Genomic DNA, 16,377 nt, shown 5'->3' on the forward strand with positions numbered 1-16,377 from the left:
TTTTGTTCTTGTGTGTGTCGTGTCTCGTGGTGTTGCTTCTATTTCCTCTTTATGAGTTCAAATGGAAGTATTGTTGAGTCTGGTGCTTCGCTCCTGACAACCTTTACCTTTATTGCCTTTTTTCATTTCAGAGAAGAGAATCTGCTACATTGTCCAAAAAAGCAAACAACACATTCAACATTGTTGGATCCACCTACGCCATCAACGTGGCTAAAGACCAAGGTTTAACGACCGTTTCCAAGAGTGCCACTCCAGTCCCCACCAGACACTCCTACCTCCAGGATGACCCTTACGAGGAGGCCAAGAAGTCATACAACCGTGTCAGCAAAGTGGACAAGATATCTCGCATCATTTTCCCAGTTCTGTTCTTCATCTTCAACTTAGGCTACTGGGCCACATATGTCAACAGAAAGCCCGCTATGATGAAAGCAAACAACTTAAACTGAATTTGACCAGATGATAGGCTTGATCTGGTTTTGTTTTGAGGGTAGACAGGTTTGCAGGAGGCCAAGTTCATCACATCTTATTGTGTGTGTATGTGTGTGCGCCTGTTTCGTGCATCTGTTTTTTCTTAAGAGTTTGATATTTTGCATGTCTGTTTAGATGGAAGGCACATTTAAACAACAGTAGATTCACATATAGTAGTGGACGTTGGAGGGAGCACATTTCAGACTGTGTTTGTGTTGCATTTATTTGTTCTCCCCTCCTCACTTATCTCTGGCCCTGTTCCCTGTTGTGAGTAACCCAGTGTCCCATCGCTGTATCCTGATTGCTTGCCGTTTTGTAGAGTAGTCAAATTGTGTTTTCACTATGTTTTGAAATGTTTGCGCTTTGCTTATAATAAGTTAGAGCAAGCATGCATTTGAAGTTTTCATTGTAGCTCATTACCAATGATAAGGTGTTGACATATCCATCAAGTTAACAACATGCATGCACGCACACAGACACAGTTATCGTCAGAAAAATGGCAGAAGAGCCATTCGTTGGTTGCCCTGCCCTGCTCTGTTAGCCGGGGGCAGCCTGTATAGTTCCATAGGAACATAAATAATAATCGTCAGGGTCTGGCCTTCAGCTCATGCTGAATCGTAACAGACCCAATGCAGTATCATCTGGAATTGCTATTGTGTCCCACGAGGCTGCCTGTACATTTTCTAGTCCAGTGGCTCTTATTGTTTTAACTGGCCGAGTATGCTCAATGACAAAGAAGCTATGTGCCTTGGTGAATACACACATCATAAAGTATAAAAGGCTTTGACACGCTCACATTTGCATTAACAGCACACATATGCACAACGGTCTGTGTGTATTTTACATGCAAACATTTACTGGTGTCCACAGGCTCCATGGCTGTGTCCCGCTCACCTACGGCCCATGGGCACAGTGTGTAAAATTGCCCATTAGTGTGGAAGGTTAACAGACCTCTGCCTGTGAAAAGATGAAGATATTAAGGGATCCAGCGTAGTCTAGAACAATTACCATGTGCATTTATGTTCTGGCTCACGGTGCGGCGTCACTGTGAGCCAGGCAGTCATAACAAACTACCACCATTACCTCAGACTGAAGTGGGATTCTGAATCGCAGTTTGTTATATGTTTTCCATGGAAATACAAATAACATTAGATGTTTTATACATTAAAACATACCAGACCCTGTTTATTTCATGTACATTGTGGGCACGCACCCTGGTGCTTTTATTTCTTTGTTTTCTCTGCATCAGTGTTTTTGGCTCCATTATAATCTTTCCGCATTGTCATAAGAATATTTTTGATTCATGTTGTACTCTAGCCCTTTTATGCTTGATTGTGTAAAGTATTGGTGTTTATTTGATTGTCTACATATGATGTACTCTTTTTGTGTTTTGAAGTAGACAACAAATGCCAATATGTCACAGTCATACAGTATTTCCAAACACATTTCAGAGACATTCTCCTCACTGCAAAGCAAAAGCTGTGAAATTGGTCAACACAATTCAAATACAACTAAATGTAAGTTTTGTCATTACATTGTTATGTACAATTGCTTTTAATAATTGGTGGTTTCAAAATGTAAGATGAAATGTGTCTCCAGCTGTGGTATCTGTCTCCAACTTTTCTTTTTCTTAAATAACATCTGTATTTTTTGTTTTGTGTTGAACTTGTGTTTAAAACAGACGTTATATTATTCTTAAGCTATTTCTGTTGGTGTTATCCCAGATGCACTCTGGATATTTAGCATTGTCTCAATTATAGACTCTTTGATGACCACTACATTAACTGTTATTAAGTGGTAAGCAGAATGAGTGAACTATAATAATAATTTTAATTTTGATAGCGCCTTTCAAGAGACCCAAGGACGCTTTACAATGGGAAACAAAACGATGTTGTAACCTCTTTAAAAAAGGTGTAACAAAACATGTACAATGTAACAGTATAGGTTAATGCATGACAATCTGTACACGTGTATGTCTGCAACCTCCAGTAATGGTGTTTGTCACACTGAAATAGGGCTTAGTATCAGTGTTTCTGTAGTTCATCCCAGTTAGTCATCAATTACCTACTCATAACCTCAGCCTCATCTGCATAAACACACTTAAAGTCCAATTATGTGTGCATATTGATGTGATGCTAATCATTTAAGGCTGGCACAGACTTCTGAAAGTGTTTTACCCTCGTTTTTTAGGCTTAGTTATGTACACTACCACACACAGAACTGGCTCTACATCCATATCAGTTACAAACGTTAAAATACAAATTCAGTTTGCATTTGAGTATGGCAATGTGTTATCAAACTAGTAGAGGATATTTTAACCATTACATCCAATTAAAACCCATTAGGATAATTCAGCCCTTAGAATATTGTTCACCCTTTACCGACTTGCATCAAAAATTGGACTGTAAACATCTCCTGGGAAACCATTTTCATATTCAAAAGAAAAACACGGCACAAACTGACTAGACTGCTCATACAATTGTTATAGTCATATCAAATGCATAATGTGTTTAATGGTCTTTCTAAATACTTAACAGAATTCAGACATCGTGCTGCTGACACAGAATGACTTTCTGAATACAGTATATTTCATGAATTGATGGATTCGTGTCGCAAAACAGTGATACACATCTGCTGAGTGTTTAAAGGCGAATGTCTGCTGCCATTTCAGGGTCTAATGACACACGAGCATTAATGTTAATGTATAATTCTCTGAGTAGCCTAGTGTTATCGAGATACTGTAGGTAAGTGAGAAGCAGCAGCTGCTAAACATCTCAGAAATAATATAACCAAGAGGACCACAGAGCTTGAGTCATTTGACATAATCAGTAACTTGTTTGTGGGGACCAAAGAAACGGTTGCACTGCATGTGTGGTATGACTGTTCAGTACTGTAAAAGGGATCTAAATTCATTTCAACCACATTGTTAACGGAATGTTGTGGGTAACTCATGAAATCCGCATGAAAATATAGCCTTGACACAAAACTAAGGACCAAAATACATATAGGACGGCAAAAGTGTGATCTTTGTCAATATTTACTGCAGTTTCTTCACTTCCTCCATCACTGAGGAATGATCAAAAATGCTTTACCACGAGATAAATGATGTGAATGTAATATTTCCTACTCATTATGCTGTATGATAAACCCGCAGGTCTTTGCGTCATACGATCACTTCGAGCCATTTGCCTACATTTTTAGCACAACACAATATGCAGGATAACTTTCTTTATTCACACATCTTGGTAGCAAAACAAGGGGGGGGGAACACTTCCAGAGCCTCAACCAAATCATGTGCCCTCTCCAGCTAAACAATCTCTTTCCTCAAACTGATAACTGAATGGCCATAGCAGACAAACATGCAGTAGTGCAACAATTAGGGATGATTGATGAAGTTTAAAAAGAAAATAATGAAACAGTATTTTTGATGCATGCATAACTGGCACATAAGGTCAAGTGGTATTTCAGGAATGATTTTAGAATGTTTGTTGGTTAGGGGTTTGATAGGAAGGACTGCTATATTGTTGTTATTGTTTTGGTTATGATTGTGTTATTTGTGTGGTAAATCCTTTCCTCACAGGGTCGGAGTTAATTTCAGTAGAAATATGTCATCCTATAAGAAACAGTATATTAAGAGTATATTACTATATGAATCTATTTATGCTATCCAGTACAGCATTAAATATTATGTTTCATACGACGTAACCTCTACAGCATTGACGAAAATCTCTTGATGGGTAGAAAGCAGTAGAAATAGATTAACTGAACATAATATTATAAACTAAAATGGCAACAATTCTAAATGCTCAGAATAGTGATACCAAGTTGTGAATTTGTAGATATTGTGAAATCAATTCCAATAGTTTATGTGAATATTGATGTCACGTGATTTATTTTTACATCTGATAGGTACCGCTGTCTTACGTTGCGCTCTGTAACACTACGTGTTATGGCATTTTAAAGACGTACAGTAGAGATAATATTCATCAAACTACTATCTGTACCCTGTGTGCACTTTCCAAACCCTACTGTGAATTAGCAGCTGTCTGCAAGCAGTTGTACACACTGTGTTCTCTCTCCAGCAATGTCACTGCATGTCCCTACGCATTGAGAGTTCAAAGACTCCCTCCACAAAGACAGCTCCGGGAACATAGTGGACTTAGTGTTTTTGTCGGGAAGTTGCTCTCTATATGCTCAGTGACTGGACTCTGTATGTTGCCCTCGTCATGTTCTTACTGTATGAGATGTAGCAAATGCAAATGGGGATTAAAAGGACGTTGTATTTTCTCTCGGGAGTTATGAAGACCCTTCTTGGACACATTTTCAACAAGGGGTGGACTCATCCAAAGTTCCTTTAGAGGCTCATTTTAATAGTACATGTGTGTGTTTCTTTGTGTCACTGTTTGGTCTGTGCATGCAAGTTGTTCTGTTTGTGCGGTGATTACAATTAGATTTCTTAAGGATAAAATCCATCAGGACAGTTCAAGGAGATCCTGCAGGGAACTATACATGTTGCAAGCATGCAAGCATTCAAATCAAAGCATAGCCAATAACATGTAGGGACATGTTATTGGCTATGCTTTACAGGGGTAAAGTGTGATATCAACACAAGCAATGCATTCATATAGGGTCAACACATTCTCACTCCCAACTCGGCCTATGTTGACATTATGTCAGGGTCACTGTCCAACGCAAGGGGAGCCCTTTAGCGTCGAGTTTCAAATATCAGGGAGTCCCATTGACTTGCATAGAGCTCCCTGAACGTTGGTAATAGACGAGTTGGGATCGTGGCGAAATGCTCTCCGCAGATCCATTCTCACAGCGTTTATCAACCTTTTTCTAACTCAATATCAAGCCAAACGTATTGTTTTTACTTCTTTATTTTAATTGAATAATGTAGGACTTTTGTTGCCGTCAATTATGGGGAGAGTAGGGGCTCAGAAAACTGAAATCTGTATACAAGGTTACAGCAAATCCTCAAACCCTTCGTTGTGAGAAAAGCGCCAAAAATTGCCCAAGAAGCTTTAGTTTTCAAAACAGGAATAATATCACCAATATTAATAGCTAAACAGGAGATTTACAAATGAAATATACAAGGAGATCAAAAATAAATCTTCCTGAGTCTGTATGGAGCAATGAACAAGGCCGAGGGCTTTCAGGGTGAACATTACACAGAGTTCCCAATCAACAGGGCTGCGCTACTGTCTACAGACTCTGAAGGTTACTGTTGCTGTTTGGCTGCGGTCCAGTCCTCTCTGCCCTGTAGGTGCCATCAACTGCACAGAAATGCCATTATATTTAACACTGAAGAAGCACCTCATTTTTCTCAGTACTCCTGGGAAAATGAGCTCTCTAAAGCCCCCACATGGTCATATAAAGGTTGTTTGCTTGCTATGATAAATGAAACAATCCATTATACATTTAGTGGCCGTCGTCATACCAGCTCTAGCATATAGTGCTTTGTGTTTGTGAGCTGTTGTGCTAATCTCCCTGATCTCAAACATAGAATCAGTACGCACATTTGAGAATTGAATCACAATAAGACATGCACACATTCATTTTTAATGAAGGCGAAGGCCATGTTCTACAGCAGGGGTGTCAAACTCAATTTCATCGCGGGCCACATTAGCATTATGGTTGCACTCAAGGGGCCGGTTGTAACTATATAAATATAAATATAAATGTATAATATATATAAAATAATGTATTATATTACATTATTGCCTCTGAATTGGATTATTATTGGATAGGGTAATAACTTCCTTATTAACTACGTCTGAAAGCAGAAGTCCAGGGCAAATAATTGCAAGTGTCTTCAGTGGCATGTCACAAAACGAGATGCATTGTGGGACATGTAGTTTATGGGCAACCTGCTTGTGGCATGTAACCGTATGATAAACGTATTATAATCTTTGCAAGCTCTTGCGGGGCCGCATAAAATGAAGTTGCGTGCCGGATTTGGCCCCCGGGCCTTGAGTTTGACACCCCTGCTCTACAGGGATAATAGCTCTATTAGCATAACATGCAGGATGGAATGTGAATTCTCCAACACAAATCATTGAATTGGTTTGGTTTGTAGCAGATGGTTATTAAGTCCTATTCCTATAACAAAATGCGAGAATTAAAGAAAAACAAGGTCATGCAAAATTATTAACGTGATATCATAATTATAGTTTATGAAGATAGAGGGAACCTAGGCAACAAAAACTAATGCAATAATAACCACAAATGAACAAATATGTTTGGTTACATATTGCAAGATCCTAACATCGCAGGATGCTGGCTCTTATTTCCACAACAATGCCAAGTTATGTTAATCATTCATGAATGGGAAAAATCTTAAGCAACTGTTAATAACTGTAATATGCACAAATTGTATTAACTCATTACCCAAGTTATTATGATAAGCAAATAGATCCAAACTCTTAACAGTGGGCTTCTCTCCCTGACCTGAATTTATTATTGTAACAAAAAGTAAACCAAAACGTATGTGGGTGATGTACGGGGCAATCTTGTCAGACAGAGATTACTCTCCCCCGTTATTTTCAACCTTTGCTAAATCATCATTTAAAAAATGTCTGAATTTCTTTTACCAAGGTTTATGTCTGAGGCTACAGACAAACTGTTCCCATCCCGCTGAGAATTGCTGTTCTTTACAGTGAATACAGATAAATTGCTTTCACGTTGCTGTTAGTGTTTGGTGAAATACACAACTGATTTACGTTAATGAAAGACATTACAGAGAACAGTGCAGCCCAAATACATCCCCAGTAATGGTCTGGTCCAGCGAAAGCTACTCAGGGGAGTCTTCAATCTCACAGACATGCAGCTCTGCACAGGGGGTGACACCATTAAGCCGCTGCCAGCTGGGGGGCACTTGGTGTAGTTCAAAAGGTGCAAATACACATCTTTACATTTCAGTATGCCAACTCACACGGAAGAGATTTAAATGAATGCAGAACGTACAAGGTAAGATGTGTTGCATGTAAGCCCTGGCCTTGTCATTTCCTGCAAGCAGGCAAGTTCAGCACTTGGTATCACTTTGCAGAAATAACAGAGTGATAATAATAAACTCCAACCCATCAAACCCACACCCTAACGCCAGATTTAGTAGAATCCACTATGTGAGGACACCAGCCACCATCACCTAACAAAACACCTCAGAACATTGCAGGGAATAAACTGTGTCTGGATGACCAGAAAAATTATAATCCAGAAATTCACTGCATGCAAAAAGGCAGACAATCTCAATATCTTATATTATCGTATCGTATCCAACACCCATGAGCACTTAATGCACATGGTTTGCTCATTCATTCTATTGGTCCATTTGACTTTCTGGCTTGTTAGGCCGTGACGAGCAACTTGAACAAGGAGCAGATATAAAACTCAAAGGCTACAATGAATTGTCAGGAAACAGCTGTGACAAAACCTGAATAGCAGAAAACACACAATGATAACATGCAATGATGAAACCAAAAGGAAGAGGAGACAAACGAGATGAAAAGAATGTTTCACCAACCGGGTAGGTTCAACACAAAGACAGGGTCAGGTAGCGAAAAACATGATTTACTGCACAGATTTTAGGACGATCGCCAGTAAATATAAGAAGGGGGTGTCTTTTGTGGTTGGGCAAGATAGAGTCAGAGACAATGGCATTCAAAAAGTGTTGCAGTAAAGGAAATATCGATCTTCCAGTAAATTGAAAATTCCACTTTAATCAAATAATATGTAATTGCCCATCAACAAAATGGTGGCTAGTGAATATGCTGAGTGGCTAGTGACTTTAAAAACCAATAGCCATAATGGCTAGTGATCAATAAACTTAATGTTAATCCCTAGGCAGAGAAAAATGCATCCAAGCAGAAAAATATAGGCCACAAAAAGGCTCAGGACTTTAGATACAATCATAAGTAAGTAAGTAAGTAAAGTTTATTTATAAAGCTCTTTTCACAGACAAAGTCACAAAGTGCTTGACAAAACAACACACTCTCACTCCATAAGCGTCCAGGAGCGACGTTTGGTCAGTGTCCTTGGCGTGCAGTTGTGACGCTCCTAGGCTCCTTCAGCGTCATAAAGGGACGTAAATAGCTTTCAACTGATTGCAATGTATTCCCATCTGCGGCGGGATTTGACGCTCATGGAAGCACGGCATTCGTTTGTGTCGGCTGCCCTTAAAGGCAATGTGAGCGTCCATTCTCATTGGATAAGGGAGAATTGTACACCCGGAAGTAAGTATTCCCCTTACTGTCAATTGATTTTACAGTGATATCTGCACTACTCATCGACTAAAAAACACCAGATTATCCTTGTTAATTACACAACATTGATTGGTTTAAATTGTGTGCAATGCTTTTGTATTTTTCCCCTTCTATTCGGAGAAACAAATATGTTTTCGGAGTAAAGGATGGCAGAAGACACTACACTAATCCCCAGCTATCGTTTAGGACTACACCATGTGCTCTGTTTGACAAACCTGATTAGTTCTCAAGCTCTGTGATTGGTTGATCTCCAACTGCATTCCATATGAAAAAAAAACGTTTTGTAAAAGATAAAATCATACTTTATTCAGCAGTGCTTGCTTTACTCTTTGAAAGTCATCACATGAATGCATTGTAATAAATGGTTCGGCTGCATTAAATATATTACACATCTGTCGTAGTTCTTTATTTTTATTTATCTACAGATATCGGGCACAGAATAGACCGGAAACTATTCTTTTACCGTTCAGTTTGAATTTCACAATAAAGTTAGTAGTAATATTTTGTTTTGATATTATTGTTTTTTATTAACTACTAGACCGCTGGGTCATGTTAAGACCATCTTTTCTGTGTTGCTGTGGTTTTTTTTCATCGCTTTTGTGTTACAAATATCAAAACAATAACTAAATATATCCGTCGTAAACTAAACCAGAAACAGCAGTATATTTTATTTTGTTAACACTGTAAACTTGACAGCTTTTTAACCCAAACAACCTACTGGTTAAAGCACGTTATTACACGTTTAGAGTAATGCAATGCAGGAAGATTGTGTTGCTTTTTAATGACTGTTTAAAATGCCTTTTTCTTAATGTCTTTTATTATTATTAACTACTTGTTACTTGTTGCTAGGGACGCTGCTATCGATATTATTTCTGTTATGTTGTGTAACTGTTTAATGGTGTTCTCTTTATTGCTACCCCCTTCCCCGTCAATGTATAGTGTTGGTCCACAGCGCAAACCTATTAGTTTAACAAAATCCGCATCTAAAATTGTGGCATAGATAGCCTACGCTATTTTCCCCTGTGCAATTCTCCATTTACTGAACAATAACACATAATCCTTGTGTTTATTTATTTGTTTGATTAATAAACACAAGTTGGAGTCCGTCAGGACCGAGGGTCGGAACAGCTAATTTGCTTTAGAGAATATTACACCGGGAAGTAAGTATTCTCTCCGCTTCGCTTGACAAACCCCGTGATAGTCCTCAAGCTCTGTGATTGGAGAGTGTGCTCCGAGGGTTACGCCGAGCGTCGAACAGCACTTGAAATGGGATGGAACCACGGCAGACTGTCCAAAACTGGATTTGAACGGGTCCACCGCGTCCCCCACCCCGTCCCCAGAACTACACATGCTGGCTATTGTGTTTCGCAACATGTTCTCTATCTATGGCACGTCTCTACTGGGAGTTGTAGTTTTAAAAGACGTTTTCGTATTTCCCATAATAAGAAGTTGCCAGTATTAAACTGTGTACATCCCTGGAGGTTTAGGGGATAGGAAACACTCAAATTTAAAACATATAATTAATAAATGGGTGAAAATTGCTTGTGTCCATAATGGGCAGCATTAATATATACCCACACGACAGCTAAGGTCAGAAGAGCTGTATTTAACAACTGGTCTTATGTATGTGACCTCTCCTGTTGTTCATTGTGTGACAACCCTGTGGTTGTCCACCAGGTGGTGCTGCTGTACCAGTTGAACTACTCTATTGTAGAGAAGGAGGCACTGGCATTGATCTGGGCATTGCAGCACTTCGAAGTGTATATAGGGAGTGGTTATAGGCCAATAGAGATATACACAGATCACAGAATCCCCTGACCTTTCTACAGTCTTTGCAGAACCCAAACCAGCGGTTAATGAGATGGTCCTTATTTCTACAGCCTTTCCATTTGGACATCGGACATCTCAAAGGTTCCGAAAATGTGATGGCTGATGCTTTGTCGAGAGCAGTACCTTAAGGTGGTTTTGTTCCCGTTTTCACTTTTTTTTTTTCTCCAGCGTTTTCCTGCTCTTTAATTGCTTCCAGGGTGCCTGGTTGCTGAGTTGGTTAATGTGGAAAGTAGGCAGTGGTAAACTAGGGTAACAGTTACACCCGGGTAAGCTTTGTTTCTTGTATTAGCTGTAAGTATAAGCTCTGTTATTGGTTTGGATATTTCAGTGTCTTGGGGACACTTGTTTTATGGGGGGGGGGTGACAACCCTGTGGTTGTCCACCAGGTGGTGCTGCTGTAACCTGTTATGTTTGTAATCAGCAGTGATGGGACCCACCTGTGGGACTTGATTCCAGGATATAAGAGGGCTGCAGAACAGGCTCTCGCTCTCTCGCAGCTGCCCTGCCCGGTGCAGCAGGACACCGCTCCTTTGTTCTGTTTTATTGTTGTTTGTAACCACTGTGTTGCATAAAATAAATGATTGTGTTGGGCAACTCCGGTGTGGAACTGTTGTCCTTATGTTGCAAGCAGAGCCAGCTTGTAACATATGGGGGCTCGTCCGATCCAAGAACCAGGTGATAGTTGTTTACTTGATTTGTTTGCCTTGATTGTGTAGACAGTTTGTTCCTGGTGTGGGGCATTAAGGAGTAGCTTTGGAATTACCTTTCCTGATAGGCATAAGCAACATCTCCTTCAGGGGAGCTTGTTGGTTTGTTGTTTTTGTTTGTTATTTTTGTTTAAAACACCTGTCGTGGCATGCATGAAGACTAGGGTGAGACAAGATAGCTAGTATTGGGTAGGCAGTTAGCTCGGGGAGAGGTATTCCAGAGTGAAACAAAAATATATATATATTTGTAGGTGTCTGTGCACCGGGTTCAAGGGAGTTTGCATAATCATGGCTACATTGACATATTTTGTGAAGTGTCCCAGTGTGGATCTACTAGAAAAATGTACTAAAGATCAACTGTTAAAAATTGCAGAGCATTTTGAGGTAGATATTCCAAAGCAGGGTCGTAAAGACACCATAGTGACTATGTTACAGGCCCAGTTGATACTGCAAGAAGTTCTGCCAGCAGGGGCTGTCAATGATGGCTCCGAGGAGGAGTTGGCGAAGGCAGATATAAATCCAGAGCGACAGAGAAGTGCAGGTTTTTCTTTGTTTGACTTTGGTGAAATGACATTTGAACAGAGAAAGCTGTTGCAGTACCAACAAGACAGTGAACGTCTCGCTCGTGAGGACCGGGTTAGAGCTCGTGACCAGGAAACTGAGATGGACCGTTTAAGGTTAACTACAGTGGTGCGGGAAGCTGAATTGCAACAAGAGCGTTACAAGTTGGACCTCATCCAAGAGGGTAAGCTTTCTTCTGGGGTGTCCCAGCTACTTTTGATGTAGCTTATAACTTGAGGTTGTTAACGAAATTCGAGGAGAAGACTGTAGATTCTTTTTTTAGACTTTTTGAGCGACTTAACCAAAGACGACAGTGGTCTGATTCAGAGAAAAACAATGCTGTTACAGTGTGTGTGTGTTAACTGGTAGGGCTCAAGAAGCATTTTCTGCATTAAGTATGGCTGACAGTGAAGATTACTCAAGGGTAAAGACTGCAGTGCTAAAAGCTTATGAGTTGGTGCCTGAGGCCTACCGTCAGCAGTTCAGGAAGCTAAGGAAGTCAGAAGGACAGACCTATGTGGACCTTGTTCGGGAGCTGACGATGAAATTTAATCGGTGGGTCACGGCTTCCGAAGTAGTAAATCTTAATGATTTGAGGGAACTGTTCCTTCTTGAACAATTAAAAGATATTCTTCCAGAACGTGTTGCTACGTACCTGAATGAGCATAAGGTTAAAAATGCAACAGACGCCGGGGTGTTAGCTAATGAATACACATTAACACACAAGATTCATTCAGGGGAGAGATTTGACTGGGGGACCAGAAATAACTGGTCTGGCGACCCCAGATGTAAAGTAGATCTAAGTACTTGCTACTTTTGTTTGGGTAAAGGACACCAGACAAAGGAATGCCCAGTACTTGCCAAAACCAAGGGAATCCAAAATGTTCAGTTTCCCAGGCCTGTTGCCCTTGCAGCTTTTCCCTACAAGGTTGCTAGGGATGAGGCTATAGCTGTGGTTAAACTCTATACTACCCCGCAACCAGTTGCTGCTGCGGTTTCTAACTACGGACCAGCCCTGCAAGCGGTGAAGCCTCGCCCCTCCCAGTTGGCAGATGAAATTGATCCAGGGTATGCCCCTTTCATACGAGAGGGTTATGTGTCTTTGCAAGGAAGTGAAACAAAATTCCTTGTTAAGATACTGAGAGACTCAGGTGCTATCGATTCATACATAAGTGAGGGTGTTCTTCCATTTTCCTCGGTAACGGACACTGGAAGTGGTGTATGGTTCAAGGGAATGGGGATGCAGTTGCTGTCTGCTCCAAAGCATCGGTTGGTGTTGTCCTGTGATTTACGGCAGGGTGAGGTTGCCATGGGAGTCCGGCCATCTTTGCCTGTTCCGGGAGTGGCAGTCATCCTCGGAAATGATTTGGCTGGCGGCAGAGTGTGGCCTGATGTGCCTCTTTCACCAGTCGTGTCCTCTAAGCCAGTGAGTGGCAAGCTTGCTGACCCTGCAAAGAAGCTGACAAAGGTAGTTCCAGCTTGTGCAGTAACACGAGCCCAGACCTATAAAGCACAGGATAAAAAAGTCATGTCTGAGAATATTGTTTTGGCGCTACCTGTTGTTCCATTGTCTGTCTCTCGAAGTGAATTGGCGAAGCAGCAGCAGGAGGATCCAACTTTGCAGGAGCTCTTGTCCCAGGTTCGCCCCATTGAGGAAATCATCAGTGCAGCCCATGGGTATTTCTTACAAGAGGGGGTATTGGTAAGGAAATGGTTGCCTCACGGTGAGGGTTTTGTTGGGGAAGCAATATTTCAATTTGTCATACCAGACAAGCTGAGAGAAGGGGTATTGAAAACAGCTCATGATGATGTTGCGGGTCACTTGGGAGTGCAGAAGACATACAACAGAGTGCTGCGGTATTTCTACTGGCCCAGATTGAAGAAGACTGTCTCTGTCTTTATTAAGACTTTTATACTTGTCAATTAACGGGTAAACTTAACCAAACTATTAAACCTGTGCCTCTGTCTCCTATTCCGGCAGTGTCCTCCCCTTTTGATCGTCTGCTGATTGACTGTGTTGGCCCATTACCCAAGTCTAAGGCTGGAAGTTCATATCTGCTGACGGTGATGTGTCAGTCCACACGTTATCCTGCGGTTTATCCATTGAGGAACATTACAGCTAAGTCTGTGGTGAAAAAACTGAGTCAGTTTATTTCCACCTTTGGTATCCCGAAAGTTATTCAGAGTGACCAAGGTACTAACTTCACTTCACATGTGTTTAATCAGATTATGAGGCAACTTCATGTGAAACATGTAACCTCAAGCGCTTACCATCCACAGAGCCAGGGGGCACTTGAGAAGTTCCACCAAACACTGAAGTCCTTGTTACATTCATACTGCAATGAGTTGAATCGTGACTGGGAAGAAGGTTTGCCTTGGTTGTTGTTGGCGGAAAGGGAGGTCGTACAGTCTAGCACTGGTTTCAGCCCCAACGACCTGGTTTTTGGTCACCATGTTAGGGGTCCGCTAGCAGTACTAAAAGAGGATTGGGAGATTCCTGATCCACCAGCCAACCTGCGGGAGTATGTAAATGGTTTCAAACGGCGTCTCTTTGAAGCGGTTAGGCAGGCCCAGGTGAAGTTGGAGAAAAGTCAACAATGAAGTCCTTGTATGACAGGAAAACCGAGAACTGCACTTTTAGCCCTGGGGATCCAGTGCGGGGCCCTACTCTGTAGTGCGTCAGGTGTCAGATCAGAATTATGTCATCTCCACGCCAGATAGGAAAAGGTCCACCCAGTTGTGCCACATTTCTATCATGTTGTTTCAGGAAGCGAAGCAGAAGTTAAACCGGCAGCTGTGGCAGGTCCTTTAAACGTGGCAGGGTCTCTTTCCTTGGTGGAAACCGAGGTTGATGAACTTGACTGTAGAACACAAGGTCGGTTGAATAGTCCCTGTGTAAACTGGACACGTTATTGGAACATTTACCACGGTCTAGACAAAATTATATGTGCTCTCTTATCAGGTCATATCCTACCCTATTTTCAGATGTTCCTTCAAGGACGCATCTGGTGGAACATGACATTGACGTGGGAGAGGTTACGCCCATAAAACAGCGGTTTTACAGAAACTCCCCTGAAAAACGTGAACAGTTAGAGTCAGAGGTTGCATACATGCTAGATAATGGCATTGCAGAACCTTCACATTCTAGCTGGGCCTCACCATGTTTGTTAGTGGCTAAACCCGACAGAACTTTTAGACCCTGTACTGATTTTCGCACGGTAAATGCTGTAACCAAGCCAGATAGTTTTCCCCTACCTCGGATGGAGGATTGTGTGGATCAAGTTGGCGCAGCTAAGTTTGTAAGCAAGTTTGATCTTCGTAAAGGTTACTGGCAAGTACCACTAACCCCACGGGCCAGGGAAATTGCATCCTTTATAACGCCTACAGGGTTATACTCTTACACGGTCATGCCATTTGGTCTTAGAAACGCACCGGCTACATTCCAGCGCTTGATGAACCGTGTGGTTTCTGGGTTACAAGGGTGTGCCGTGTATTTAGATGATTTGGTGGTGTACAGTGACACATGGTCAGGGCACCTACAGCGCATTCAGGCCCTGTTTGATCGCTTGGTCTGGGCAAATCTCACTGTGAACTTGGCCAAGTGTGAGTTTGCTAAGGCCACAGTGACATATCTGGGTAAGGTCGTTGGTAGGGTTGGGTACCGAGAACCGGTTCCGGTTCGGAACCGGTTCCAACATTTCGATTCCAACGGTATCATTTAGAAATGTGAATTTCGGTTCCGCTTTTCGATTCCTGAGGAAATGTTTCTCGCCGCTCTCTGTAGCCTACTGCATGACTGCAGCGGGGCGGGAAATGTAGCTTTGTATCTACATTTCCTACAGTGTAACCTGAGACCAGGGCCGGCCTGTCGCACTGGCATTATAAATGTTCGCCTAGGGCGCCAGATCTGTGGAGGCGCTGCGCTGACAGCTCTGGGAGAAAAAATAAATGTTTTGACCGTTGGTGCTCATCCTAATTTTCGGCCTTGATGTAACAACATTCATAATTAAGTAAATGTAACACGCTTTTCATCCCGGTTACACTTTTCATTTGCCCTGTACGTTGGGCGCTGCAAGTGATGAAAATGGGGGATGTTGGCTTATCTGGCAACCGCAGCTCACGAGGGCGCACTGGAACCGGCGCTGTTGTTATTAGCATCTGGTGCTAGCTGCTCTTACGGAAGAAGAAGATGTTTCTACAATGATGTGGAGGGAGAGTCCTCTCCAGTCAGACTGAGAGGCTGATAACTTCAGCTCAGTGAGGTAAAGGACTCTCAGTGTTTAGATAGTTCACTTTAGTCTAAGTTATCTCAGTGGGTCTCAAACGTTTTGATCACAATTTATGTAAACACATATTTCCAAGGCACTCCTTTATAATTATTGGGATAAAACAGGTTTGAAATCATTCCAATGTATACTATAGGACAGTAAACCAGACATATCGTTTTAAACTGGAGAGATAAAAAAATATGCATAAATAAAATAGTAAAATAAGATATGAATGAACAACAAAAATAAAATGCATTACATGTAGGCTATTTGTTATTTAAT

At 41.4% G+C, this 16,377-nt stretch overlaps 1 protein-coding gene across 2 annotated transcripts in view; it reads left to right on the top strand.

Annotated features, from left to right (window-relative positions):
• gabra3 (gamma-aminobutyric acid type A receptor subunit alpha3) overlaps nucleotides 1-4,755 on the top strand; it is a 175,453-nt gene extending 170,698 nt beyond the window's left edge. For both annotated transcript variants that reach the window (XM_034099567.1, XM_034099568.1), the window contains one exon: nucleotides 132-4,755. In XM_034099567.1, coding sequence (XP_033955458.1) covers nucleotides 132-446 — 315 coding nt within the window. In that variant the 3' untranslated portion in view covers nucleotides 447-4,755. The remainder of the gene's footprint in view (nucleotides 1-131) is intronic.
• The last annotated feature ends 11,622 nt before the right edge of the window (nucleotides 4,756-16,377 follow it).

The sequence above is a fragment of the Pseudochaenichthys georgianus genome, chromosome 14 (genome assembly GCF_902827115.2).
Source record: "Pseudochaenichthys georgianus chromosome 14, fPseGeo1.2, whole genome shotgun sequence".
In the NCBI taxonomy this organism is placed as follows: domain Eukaryota; kingdom Metazoa; phylum Chordata; class Actinopteri; order Perciformes; family Channichthyidae; genus Pseudochaenichthys; species Pseudochaenichthys georgianus.